Source organism: Brachionichthys hirsutus, chromosome 10 (genome assembly GCF_040956055.1).
Source record: "Brachionichthys hirsutus isolate HB-005 chromosome 10, CSIRO-AGI_Bhir_v1, whole genome shotgun sequence".
In the NCBI taxonomy this organism is placed as follows: Eukaryota; Metazoa; Chordata; class Actinopteri; order Lophiiformes; family Brachionichthyidae; genus Brachionichthys; species Brachionichthys hirsutus.
In genome coordinates this window covers 3,953,867-3,967,630 of record NC_090906.1, presented here as the reverse complement: position 1 = coordinate 3,967,630, position 13,764 = coordinate 3,953,867, and the positions used below count along the sequence as shown (strand labels likewise).

At 43.3% G+C, this 13,764-nt stretch overlaps 1 protein-coding gene across 1 annotated transcript; it reads right to left on the bottom strand.

The window, feature by feature from the left end:
- Nucleotides 1-202: 202 nt before the first annotated feature.
- On the bottom strand, nucleotides 203-13,764 carry rbm27 (RNA binding motif protein 27). The gene is made up of 21 exons (XM_068744516.1): nucleotides 13,706-13,764; nucleotides 12,036-12,154; nucleotides 11,382-11,509; nucleotides 11,062-11,138; nucleotides 10,115-10,314; nucleotides 9,381-9,686; nucleotides 8,572-8,799; nucleotides 7,099-7,278; nucleotides 6,147-6,293; nucleotides 5,765-5,915; nucleotides 5,414-5,567; nucleotides 4,831-5,064; nucleotides 4,616-4,747; nucleotides 3,988-4,113; nucleotides 3,474-3,548; nucleotides 3,196-3,378; nucleotides 2,840-2,944; nucleotides 1,559-1,786; nucleotides 1,375-1,458; nucleotides 1,154-1,273; nucleotides 203-292 (listed from the first exon to the last, which is right to left on the bottom strand). The coding sequence occupies exons 1-21, from the start codon at nucleotides 13,762-13,764 to the stop codon at nucleotides 203-205; spliced, it is 3,126 nt and encodes a 1,041-aa protein (XP_068600617.1).

Sequence of the window (13,764 nt, the reverse complement as noted above, 5' to 3'; positions counted from 1 at the left end):
TTCTCCGCAAAAGTGAGAGGATTTAAATAATCGTTTACCGAGGGTTACAGAAAGCGCAGGCCCTCGAACTTTCTTCAAATGTACAATAAAGACACGTTCCTGTTCAATTAGAGTCTAAAATTGCTTTGTTAGAAAATACTGGAAAGGAAAGAAATATAATCGATTCTTTTGAAGAGCAGGCCGGCGACGAACTGCAACGGCTTCACCGCCTCCAAGATCGGCTCTCGTACTCGTCGTCTTCATCGTCGTCCTCTTCCTCGTCCTCGCCGGGCAAATAGGAGCTAGCTTCTTTCTGTTTGAACGGGGACAAACACAAATGTCTGGTGAGGTGACGTCATTGTTCGTAACAATGTGCCACGGACTTGTTTACACGTTCAGACAGGAAATGACCTCGTATAGATCAGTGTGCAGCAGTATGTATCATGAATCCTCTCTAGATACAACGTTCATGTGAGATAAAAGCATCAACTAGTAACTTCCACGGCTTCCTCATAACTCAGCTTCAATCTTCCTGTCAAAAAACGAGGGGAAGATTTTGCTCCATCCGTCCTGGATGAGAAGCACGTGCGACGAATGAGTGACAGAAAAACTCACAATGTGACCTTTTCCATACTAGCCAAATGTCTTTGTCAGTAACTTTTGTTTCTCTCTGTAGCCTGAGATCCAGACCTGGTAGCGCCATTTCTCAATGATGAATCGTTTGGATGTGTTTAAGAAAACACTGGATGCTGAAACAACATAACGTTCAGCCCCAGATGTAAATCTTTACAGTTAAAGTGCAGCTCTTCTTAAAGTGTTAGATGAGACAAGCGTTTAGTTTGTAAAACTTCTCTCAAGAGTGCAACTTCTAAAACAGGAAATTACTGCAAGAGAAGTTCACCTGACGCTAATGCAGTTTTACTCAAAAGACCAAGATGCTCTTAGTACTGAGAGGCTTGGCCCGATTGTCCATTGGGAGCCGCAGTAAAACATTTAGCAGCACTGAAAAGAAATGCACAAGTAAAATCTGTGAATTCACCAACTTCCAAAAGTTTCTCCACTTAGGATTTCAAGTTGTTCAGTAGGACAACTTTCCTTTCCTGATTCTTGGCTGGATTAATGCTGCTAATGCTGCAGGGGAAGCCTCCAAGCCCGCCAGCGTGATGTGTTGTACCGTGTTGCCTTCATCTTTAGAGTCTTCCTCCTGCGGCTCGGCTGTAACCGAGGTCGTCTTGGGCTTGTACCAGCCGATCTGCAATACGCGGCCTTTAAATTTAGCTCCCTGGTTAGCTGCCTGGAAAATCAAATAAAGATAACCAAGTTAAAAAACACATTTGAAGGATTAGTAATACTAAACTGGCCAGACTGGTTTCGACTGAGAGTCATGTGACTTACATTCTCTGCTTCGCTTCGCGTCTTAAAGGTCATGACGACACTGTTGGCGTCTTGATCACGGACATCCTCAATCTCACCAAATTTCTGGGATTGAAAAGAAATGAAAAAGACCAGCGTGATTTCTCTGCAATCAAAGTGCAACTCCTGTTTCAGATTTAATCTGGAACATTAACACTACGCTCACCACAAAGTGTGGCATCAGCTCCGCCTTCTCCGCCTGAGTGACCCCTAAAATCGCCAGGGCTCTGGGCCTGTGGTCAACCACCATGCGGTTCACGGCGCCGCCGCGAGACATCAGGTCCCGGATTCGGCCCCTCCCGCGTCCCACGTGCGCCGAGCCAGGCTCCAGTGCCATCTTGCCACGGCCCCGACCTCGACCCACCGGAGGCCGGAGGAGACCCAACCGAGTTGCCTGGAGGACAGCAGAGCCAGAGGGTTAATGGCACATTAATAAAGACAAGACTGTGGACATCACCCGGCTGTAAGAAAAACAAAGTCATTACCAGTAGATGTTGAAAGCAGATTGAATCTTCATACTCCAAAAAATGTAACATAACATTGTGAAATGTTTGGATGTTAAGATTTCACATGTTCCTGTCCTCAGAGCTTCAACGCTGCTCACATTCTTCACTCCATTCCCCTCCTCCATCACTCTCTTGCGCTTCCGTATTAGTTGTCACGCCTCCATTCTTAAAGTGACATCTCATCGCTTCCTAACCACTGCGCCTCACAACTGCCCTCACTTCCATTCGTTTCTCCCCTTCTTGGCTTTCTAATTGTCATTCTGTGATTTCTTAGCACGAGTAGCTCAAACTTTAATGAGCCGAGGCTCCATCAGCGTAACCCCCGTGTCTGATTTGGCTTCGTTAGTGCCCGTTCCTCTGGGCTTGCTTAAGTGGCTGCAGTTTAATGTTCAGGAGGAGGAGGGTTCAGCGAGGATGGATGGAGGGAAGGGTTATGCATTTTTGACAACTAAGCTAATTTAGAACTCAATGGGATAAGGGGGGGGGGGGGGGCATGTCAGGCAGGGTGATGCTAACAGATGTGGTGCTAGTTCTGAGGTCTTGAGAGAACTAACAGTACTGGGTGCAGATCAGAGCACGCAAACAATGGCTCACTTAATTTCCTAAAGAGCAGCCTTTCAAACAGAACCACAGATTGGTGTACTTTTTCATTTATCAACTAGATGGATACAGAATCAATAAGATATGCTGGATAACAGCTATACAATTTATACCTAATTAATACACTCTCCAAGTAAGAACATATTGCATATTTAATCTATGATAAAACAAATTATACACATCTAGAGAAAATGGTCGTTGAGATCTACTCCCTAAAGCACCGGACTTTGCATATTGGTGGTGCTTAACTTAAAATACACCTGAAAATATCAAGTGACAGTTCAATATATGAACAGCCTACGTTGCATATTTAGATTGTGCTTGTTGTGCTCGTCCATTACCTCCACCTGTAGTTGCCCCAGTTTTCTCTTGAGGTCTGTTGTATCCTCCCCTGAGGTCATCTTCTTGTGAAAGTCCAGCTCAGCGTCCAGCAGCTCTTTGTGGGCCTGGACATACAACGCAAGAATGATATAAAAACATTTTGTTACCGTAAATGAAACACAAAGAGGAAACTAAATGTTTCAGTTTTAAAAACAGACGATGATAAACTCAAATCTATGATTTAATACCCAAACTCGGTTCAGAAAAGCAGACGCGGTCAGATCTGTCCCAGGTACTCGACACAGCAACAGCATATTTGGTGCAACTAGAGGGAAGCGCTTCATCTTGCTCCTGGCTCAAAATGGCTCAAACTCACGTCGGTCTTTGTCTTGGGCTGGTTGTGGTGGGGTTTGGCGCTGGGTACCTGGGAGGTAGGGCTCGGGCTCATTTCAGTCTGCAGCTGGGCGATCTTCTCTGTCAGGTCCTTCAGGGTCTTCATGATGTTGGCTCGCTCTTCGGGTTTCATCCCTCGGTTCTTCTCCAGGCGGTTTATCAAGACCTGATAGTAAGAGAAACGGCGTCGCAGAACAAAGAGTAAAAGGCATGAAAGGAAAGTGCAACGACAAGAGGAAAGACTGTTCAGGCCAGGGTTACCTTCTGACACTCAATCTGTGCCTTTAGCATATCTTGCTTCTTCTTCCTCATGTCCTGCTGGAGTTTTAATGCCTCCTAAAAAAAAATTAACACGTTTACCAAGTGTACATCTTGGCAAAAATGGAAGACATCACTGTGTTCAAAATACCAAATGGTGCAACTACTTGTGGATAATATATGTGCCGTTTCCAGCCCCAAAAATTCAGTATTTGCTCTTCCTCCTCGCTGATGTTGAACATTACGAATGACGGTAAAGAAAATGGAGATGAAGGGGTTAACGCTCATGGTGGCTTGTTTATTGTGCGATAACTCTGGATGTCATGCCCACGTTTTTCAGGATTTTGGGTGAGGTTGGTACCAGGGTGACGTCTGATCGATTAAAGGGTGTGTCCAAGTGGACGTTTGTGCCACATGAAAAATTCCCAGAGAGGTTGTGTTCACTTTGACTGGAGAGACAGTTGGAAAATCTTAAAACAGAATGTCATCCAAGAGGCCTGCAAATTCAGCAACATACCTGTTTCTTCTTGAGGATTTCCTGTGCTTCTAGTACTTTCCCCATTTTCCAAAGGCTCTTCGAGGAGGACTTTAGCGCTGCTGTAGAATAGGGGTTCTTCTGAGAGTTTGTCAGTGCAGGTACCACCTGAGACACAATGACATTTAGGTATTCAATGAGACAATGTAGACAGGTTCAATGGCACTAAAAAGAATGCATCATTCATATATTGTCCAAAGATGTACCGACATTGATGGTCCTCAGAGGACATACCTTCATGAATCTGGTGTTTATATACATTTCCTGTGACGAACTAATGAACTTTAACCATAACTAATGAAATCCAGTTTATAACCATGGAAACAGATGATTCACCAATCAGCCTCAGTGGTATTTAGAGTCTAATGATATTACACTTCACTAAGATAATCACTATATAAAAGCTGCATAATATCAGCACGTTGGTATCATCTAGTGAACTTGGTGAAATGTAAATCTAATCATTCATTAGGGAGTGAAACTGCACAGCCTAGCGTGGCACAGAACCGAACGCCCTTCTTTTCTCTGCTGAGTTTACCATCAAGGCTGTAATTCTACGTCTGTGAGAAAGATTAAGGCAAAAGTAAAGTAGCGTGAAATGCAAACGCACTGCGAGGTTGTCTGCGTTTGGGGCCAAGCTGTCCGGTTTGGTTGCAGCTGGCGTCCCAGACACTGTTGACAGGCCATGTTTGGGCGCAATCTTGTTCAACACGTAGGCTGATGGATTGTGTTGCTTGATCCCCTGCAGGGAAGAAAAGATGGGACAATGAAATCTACTGCAGGATTCAAGGAAAACACAGAGCAAAGCCTTGGGGCGGTGCTTACCTTGTGCATGTTACTGTGCTGTGGTAAGGGGCTGGGGACTGGTCCAGCTACTTGGCCCGGTGAACTCTGGTCATGCTGCTGGGGTCCTGCAGGGTTGGCGCCCGGCTCACGGTGCCAGTATACACGAATGAATCGGTTGTTCAGGACCGCCTGAATGCTGGATATCGCCCTTCTGGCCTCTTCATTCTTTGTGTACTGGATCAATGCCGCCTCTGGATCACCACCGAACACCACCTGGAGTGGACGGGTTATTCATATATACAAGACGCAGAGCTGAACTTAAAATACACCTGAAAATATCAAGTGACAGTTCAATATATGAACAGCCTACGTTGCAATATTTATACAATGCGAATTAAACATGTTTGCTCTGATGCTATGACTTTATTAGGCGAGTTGTTTCAAGGCTGCGTTGAGCGTAAAGGCTTTTGTAAATTAAAGTTCTTCATTGGTCAAATTGTTGTATCTACTACAAATCTTGCTTACATGTGTCACAATTACACTTTCAACAGATAAAACTCAAACCCTTTGCCAGATTCTTTAGTGCGCAACAAAAGAAGCTGCTTTTTTATTTATTTTTTACCTGAATATTAACGATGGTTCCAAACTTGCTGAAGTGTTCGTTGAGTTTGGTGATGTTGTTCAGCTCCCGTGGGACCTTGCGCACCTCCAACTTTGTGTTAACATAGTGATACCGCCTGGGAAAAATGCTTTTACGTTGGTTGTTAAAGCCCGACCTAAAAGAGAGGAGATGTGGAACAATGACACCACTGATCAAGCTGTATTACAGATAAAATAAAAGCTTATTTAAATAATTTCTACTATAAAAAGAGACAAACTTGATCCTTTTTTGCAAGATTTGATTCCCTTAAAAAACTTTTACATCTTTTTTGGAGTGAAACTTTCCAAAATGTGCACATCTTTGAATACACACTTGTCCATCCAGGGCTTTTTAGCTTGGATTCCATCAGCAGGACTGGGTCCCATGCTTCTCTTCCTGTTGTCCTGGTCGTTGTTAAAGCGGGAGACGTTATTTCCAGGACTGCTGGCTGCAGCGGGCTCTGTTTGGATCACTATGTTTGCAGCTGAGACGTGTAAACAAAGAGAAAAACATTGAATATGAATATGAGTACAAAGGCGGGTTTTGTATTCTCTTAATTATTTGCAAATAAATGCTTATATTAACAATCCAAAATGTTCCTATTGTAAAACCAGAATGCATTATATCCCAATTAAATCCCAACCTTCCCACAAGACCTCACCCGCATGATTAACTTGGAAAGAGTGTGAGCAATAAGAAGGCAAATATCCGTTACCTCTGGAGACTTGTCCTTCGCTGAAGGTAAGGCCGATGAGGTTGGAGCGCTGCGTCTGCACTCGGGGAATGAACTGACGATAAGGGTTATGACCTGCTACGGTCAGGCCAGGAGATTCTGGGTTATAGCCCTCCGGATCATAATTATCTAGTGTGTAAAAACAGAATGACAAACACAGGGTCAGATGTAATAGGACAAGTCAAATGAAAATGTAAACAAACAAAACTAATGCAAATCAACCAATAAATCAAAATAAATAATAAGGCTAATAACAAGGCTTCAGTTTCTTAACAGTGTAAAAGTGTGTTGTTTTTTTTGGTGTGGATGTGACCAACCTGCAACGTTTCATTGCTAGAAAGTTCTGTGCAGTGATTAAAATATTTAGTATTAAATATATAACAGTTGTACAAATATGACAAGCAAGACGATTTATAGTTCATAGACATTATAGTTCACTGTTACACAGAAGCAACAGCGACCATAAGTACTGGGTCGCTGGTTGTGTTTTGATTCAGGTCAAAAAGCAGCGTTTGCAACTAAATTAAGAACCTACCGGTACTCAGATTCAATTTAGCTTTTCTCCGTAGCCGCAGAATTATTTATAAGCCAAATTATGGGGGAAGCATTTAACACATTAAGTACACAGCAGAGCCCACGTTCACAGCTCAAAGCGACTTTGCTCTTTAGATTAATTAACAGCGCTACCCTCTGATCAACATTTGTTATTGCAGCCTCAAGAGAGGAACGCAGCACACTCAACGCCTCTTAAAATAGTGCGACCAAGTACACACACAAAGAAGCAAGGCCCCTTTCAGTTGCTGAATCATTACAATACTTGGGCTCAACATGAATGTTATTTACTATAATTAAAAGAAAATAATGAGAGCAGGAAATGTGCCGGATTCACAGGACTTTCTCCAAAACACACAGTCCCATTCTGACGAGGGCTTACATTCAGACTGGGTATATTGGGGACGAAGAGACACAGATGAAGGCAAAGAGGGAGGAGGTGGTGGAGGAGGAGGAAGAGTAGGCGGCAGGCCCACAACAGGAGGTCTGACAGTAGGAGAAGAAGTGACTGCCGTTTGGTGGTTGGGGGCATCAGTCCCACTGCTTGCTATCAATCGGGGTCCTGAGGGAGACACAAGCCCAAGCTACTGTCTCACATCGATCAGGTTTGGTTTGAATTTTTATTACATTTTTGCTTTACTTTAATGACAGTGAATATGGTGGGAAGGTACAACAACTGTGAAAGGTATTATCATAAAGTTCAACTGATTTTTTTTTCCACAGTGAGATCATTTCAAGAATCAGTGAAATCGAAGCAATATCATTTCAATGTTTGATTTCCAGTGTCATGCTAAGTCAGGGGAAGGAAATAATCGGGGTCACACAAACAACCATGGTTGAACTACAGCTGGCCATCGCAGGTGCTTTCAGTGATGAACACAGGCCAGAACTGTGGTCGCACTATGCCCACCCCCCATGTGCACTAACAGCCAGAACTGTGGTCGCACTATGCCTACCCCCCATGTGCACTAACAGCCAGAACTGTGGTCGCACTATGCCTACCCCCCATGTGCACTAACAGCCAGAACTGTGGTCGCACTATGCCTACCCCCATGTGCACTAACAGCCAGAACTGTGGTCGCACTATGCCTACCCCCATGTGCACTAACAGCCAGAACTGTGGTCGCACTATGCCTACCCCCATGTGCACTAACAGCCAGAACTGTGGTCACACTATGCCTACCCCCATGTGCACTAACAGGCCAGAACTGTGGTCGCACTATGCCTACCCCCATGTGCACTAACAGCCAGAACTGTGGTCGCACTATGCCTACCCCCATGTGCACTAACAGCCAGAACTGTGTTGTGACTCTTATCGCCTTTAAGCTCTTTCTGATGCAGCAGTTCTTCTGCTGGATCCAACCAGAGAACCACGCTGTTGAATGGACTGCAATGAGTCATGGGCACACAATCCAGGGATGAGTCGTCTCGTTGACCTTCCTTTGATATGTTTCTATACTAGATACTGGGAACATCCAACAAGATGCACCTTTACGGCGACCCAGTTATGCAATCATTTCAATTCGCCATTTGTGAAAACCTCTCAGATCATAAATGAACTGTCTTTCCTGCTTGAAACGTTCCATCTTTAAGGTTGGCTGATGGCCAATCTGAGACAGACAATCATGAATATGAAGTCTCATCTGTGACACATCACTTAGGTCATAAAACACAACATAAGAGAAAGGAAATATTAATTTTCAAATAACTTTCAGTGGAGCAGATTGCCAGGTATGGAAGGAAAAGACGCGTGTCGTGGTTCAAACTAGCATTTGTTGCTCCAAATATCAAAAAGAACAACACATGTGGTTCTTAAAGTTTCGGTCTTGTGCACCAGTACAGCGGCACCACTCACCAGTCATGGGGAAGACGCCTGGAGGTGGCGGTTGTCCATAGGGTGGCACTGAAGGCATTCTAAGGAGCGGGGGTAGCTCATTGATCGGGGGCATGGGCAGGGCGGTGGGGGGCATAACAGGTGGGGGTGGGAAGGGAATTATACTCGGTAGATTGACATCATCAACAATTAGAGGGTCGTTGCCATGGTCGAATGGACAAAGGTCTCCACGGACACAAAACCCTTTTTCTGTGAGAGAAAACATTTTGAATGAAATGAAAATATAATTATATATGTATACATAAAAAAAATGAAAAACAAACATTCTCTCACCAATACTTCTTATATAAAAGTACTCATCGTGTATCTCTGAACTACTGCAATCTAAGGAGCCTAATAACAGAGAAGTATGTACGAAAAGAATAGCAACACAAAGAGAAAAGGAACAAGTCCTAAAGATGGACGCAAGGCCTACAGAGCACGCATTTACCCCTCAGTCTCATTAAGGACCTGCGTCTCTTGTGGCTGTGCTTGAGCGCCGTGACAGTTGGCAGTGTGCTTCAGGGACAGTGTCTACATTTAAGTCCCTCGTGTCTCGGGAGGAGAGACAGAGAGCTAAACACTGGTCATTAGCGATGCGACTATACAAAGCAATCAATAATCCTCGTGGGAAAGTAACGGCAGCATTTCCACAACAGCCAGATCTTACTTTACAATGACCATGTCATGCAGTGGACGTTACTCGCAGCATCAATACGCACAGAGGGAGAACTAAAAAAGGTGGAACAAAACGACAGAAAAGAGGAACAGATGGTTCGCTGTGCTCCTACCGTCATAATCCCTGCAACGCTGCTTCAGGGACGAGACCTTGTTGCTGAAGGGCTTTCTAACGCCGTCTTGCCTCTGGGTGCCATAGTAGCCGGAAAAGCCGTCTGCAACGCCATCAGGCAGGTGAGCCAGCGTTGCTATGGGAACGCCACCAACTCCGGCGCTCGCATTAGACGAAGATGATGAAGAAAAGGGGTGCGGAGGAGTTGGCAGGAGGGGTTGCGGGTGCTGCTGCTGGGACCCGGACGTGATGGAAGAGTTGTAGCAGTCGGCGTCCTTCCTCTCCAACTCAAACTTTGACTTGAAGTCTGTAAAGAGAGTGAGAAATTAGGCAAAAATAAACGAACACAAGTAAATATTACAGTAGTGCATCAGCAGAAATCGTAATGACATTATTAGATTATACACATATTTCAGTCAAACTTGTAGATGAACCTTGAGAATGGTTAGGCCAGCACCAGCCTGTGTTGCTGTGTCCCCAGCCATACGATTCAAAAGCTGTCCACATCGCTCCTCCTCAGCAACTCCCAGAAACACTAAACCCACAATGCACCAGAATGGCACCAGCAGCCACATGCAGAACTGCTCCCAGCAGAACACCCAGGATGTTTCCTGCAGCGATCCCGCATCACTAAAGCACAGTTCTGTGCCGACAGCAGCTTCTGCACTCCAGGGTCCGCTCCCCTGTGCTGTTGTTATTGGCTGCGTTTAGGGGAGGTGTGGTCGTCTTTCTTACCTCTGCCTCCTCTGTGCTCCCCATCCCTGCTCTTTCCCCGGCTGCCGCTCCTGCTCCTGCTGCGGCTGTAGCTCCTCCCGCGAGGGCTGCCCCTGCGCCGATCGTGGCGCTCGCGCTCACGGTGGGAGTCGCCACCGCTTTTCCCGTACCGATCAAAGTCACGGCGCTTGCGATCATCTCGCCTCCTGTCATCGCGGCTCCTGTGTGGTTGACGAGTTAAAATCGAATATATTTGAGTTACTATCTCGAATCTTGTCGAGCGGAATCGAACAGATTTTTTAAGAGGTGTTTTATCAATCGTGTTAATTATTCATGTAATTATGGCTGCAAAAACATCTTGCATGAATTTGTTAATTTGAGAGACTAAAACTTTAGTAATATTGTAAAATAATTAAAACTGGAAAAGCTCCAAGTTTGTCTCAGTTACCTCCACATTTGTCTGAGTAACATAATCAAATTTGCATTTCAACTTTCGGGAATATATATACTCTGTAAAAGTGGGGGAGAAGAGCAGGGAAGAGAGGCTAGCGGCTGTGTGTGTGTGGCCTCTGTTCCATCATCACACATACAGAGGTTCTTTATCTTCATCTGTTTATATTGATTGCACTAAAGAGAGACCCAGACTCTAAATCAATCATGTTCCTGCATTGTCCTACTTTGCAGAACTAAGGATTTGCAGAAAATGTCCATCCCTGCAGACTTTTGGAAGAATTTCTAAAGTTTTTTTTTCTTCTTTCTTTTTTTAAAGGTAGTTACAATGGGAATTGTTTTAAGGCTCACCCCATGAACCTGCTAGAGGCCTGCTCAGGACCACCAGACCACAAAAATTAAACTTCCCCAGCCTTACTACTTTCAGGGGGGACCCTTGTGGAGTTAAGGTATTAAGTTCTATATGCTTTAAGTCCGCTCATACCTCCTGCTTGGTCATTAAGTGAAGGAAAACTTACCTGGACTCGTTAAATTCGGGGCGGTTCCTCAAGGGGCTTCTCCTCCGCCTGTTTTCTTTCTCCTCTGGAGTTTCGGCCTTTAGATGAAAAGAAATCTGTGAAGATTTAGACACAGAAAAAATGCTTCCCCTTCTGACTGAATGGCTTCAAGTCAAGATAACGTAAACAGTACAATGTCCAGTAACACACCATTTTTAAAAATCAAATTCTTATATCCAAAGCTCCATGTAGTAAGAGAATCAAAATGCTTTACTATGTTCATCTTAAAACCTGATCTGATTTACACAATTCACACAATCATCTTCAGAGACTCATCTTACCTCCATGACATCAGATTTAATGATGGGAGGCTTGACCTCCTCTTTAGGAGTTTCCACAGCAGCAGGAATTCCAAGGTAGTTCTTGGTCATCAGACACTCAAAGAGTTTATCAACGAAAGCCATTGTCTCTGCAACAAAAGAATATAGAGTCAATTCAGCAAGAGACGAAATCTATTCACAAAGTGCACTTTTTCAAAGAGCAAACTGTCTCTAATAAATGAACTATGCTTTCCTTAAGAATCACACTACAACAGACATCATGCAAATGGAAAAAACATGATGAAAATATAGCAGCACACTGAATCTGGTTTATAATTAACTCCAATGCTCTCGAATCAACAGCCTTCCATTAAAAATGTTTTGGTTTCTGGTTTCAGGTGTACATAAAGCTATTTTCTTAAACTGACCCCCTTAAACCATTTGTAAATCCTTGGTTCACTGTACAACCTCCATAATGTCAAAAAGCTCTGATTCCAAGAGATTTCAGAACTATTTGTTTACGCATGTATGAATGGAGCAACACCAATAATGTTTCCTTGTTTATTTCATGAACTGGGGAACACATTTCTTTATGCGTTCCCCAGTTAAAATATCCAACAAAAAGCGTGTTGTTCTCACTCCAACTTGCACATAGACTTTGCGTGGAGATCATACCTTTTTGTAGAAAGACATCAAGCTGATCAGCACAAAGTAATTTCAGCTCTTTCTCTGGTTTGTCCTTCTTCACAAGAGCAACGACATAGTTGGCTAATGCAGAGGGATCGGCGTCACATCTGTCAATCAAAATCAGAATCAGAATACTTCTAATGATTCCAGAAGGAGATTATATAATGTGTAATTCTATACATGTAAAACATATAAGAGCATTTGGAATTTCAGCTATTAGAATGTATCAATACAAAAATGCTCATGTTTTTATTAAACTAATGTCAGAATAAGAGGAGAAGAAAATTAAATAGAATTTATACAATCTTGATAAAAGATTATTCTTTTTTTTTTTGCAATTCTTCCTTGATGGGTCGGCACCCCACCAGAGTAAAAGTAGCAGCTAGTTGGTGCGCTGCCTCGCTGGATTTTCTCTCAGTTGCAGTCTGTTGCCTGCCTTGCACATGGGGCAGAATTGTGTTCCTAATTATCCTTGTGTGTCAGAAATTTATCAAGGCGCATTAGATACATATTATATCTGGTCATTATACAAACATCAACTTGCTACCTTCTCAAAATCCCTTCGAAAGGTTGTTTTAAACAGCCGCTAGGAGCAAGTGACACTAAAATGTTGAAAATTAACTTGACAGAAACTCACAAAATGGGAAATTACCGGTACACGCAAATGGTTTGGATATCTCAAACGCAATGACACTTGGATTGATCAAAGCGTTATTACAGCACTGGTGAGAAGGCAGAGTGAAGTAGAGGCTATAAGGAAGTTGGAAAGATATGGAGTCGGTCAAAGTGGGTCATTTAACAAATACTTCCCATGGTGTCCAACACTCCATGCATCCAAAAATCATATAGCCAGGAATAAGTTAGAACTATGTCAACGGGACATTTACAACACTTCTGGCAAAATTAACAAGGTCATTATATAAACATTCACTTAGGATCCATATGCAGCAGAAATGTCCTATTTTCCCAGGGGGATAAGTGTGTCAATACTTGAGGCAGAAACTGACTACGTATTTGACTGCAACAGCCAAACAATGTACAATTTCCCTACTCTTCAGCTCCTGTAAATTACATATTCAAATCCAACCCATCCATAAACGCTTCTTAGTAACATGCGTGGCCTCTTGTAGTTTGCTGCAAAGGCAACTTTAGTTTGAAACAGAATGACAAAGTAGAAGAGTGTGTGTTATAAAAAGGAAAGATAAAGCGCAAACAGTGCAAACCTATATTTCAAACATGTCTATAACTCTGTAGTGTGATTCAGATTGGCCTAATTATTACTACCGAAATTAAAAATGACGGCACGCAACATCACATTATCTGTTGCAGATTAATGAATTGCTACGGAGCTAATATTAAGTCACGTTACTTATCGTGGATCACTTCTGTTCTCAATAACCATAATATTACAAAGCAACAAACACACCACATAAACAGAACTCTAAACTTTTAAACGCTAACTCACGAAATGTATTATTATTATTATGTCTACTTGCTGTGAAAAACCAGCTAGCAGCTATGGTGGTGAGCTAACTCGTGGAAGAATTTGCTATCAGAGTCTAGCAAGCACCCGATGATACCCGGCTAACACATTGGCTAAGTTAGCTAGCGTAACTACGTAGCATACAAGCTAAATGTCACGTCAACTCACGACTCACATTGGCTCCAAGAGTTTTGCCAGCCATGATTTCAAGGCTTCGACATTTTCGATGATCAT

Bases quoted from the DNA above. Each gene is read 5' to 3' on its own strand.
- rbm27 (XM_068744516.1), bottom strand. From the start codon at position 13,764: ATGATCATCGAAAATGTCGAAGCCTTGAAATCATGGCTGGCAAAACTC. The intron at 1,459-1,558 runs GTGAGCGTAGTG...TTTCAATCCCAG, and splicing joins AGCTGATGCCACACTTTGTG to AAATTTGGTGAGATTGAGGA. The intron at 1,274-1,374 runs GTAAGTCACATG...TTGATTTTCCAG, and splicing joins CGCGAAGCGAAGCAGAGAAT to GCAGCTAACCAGGGAGCTAA.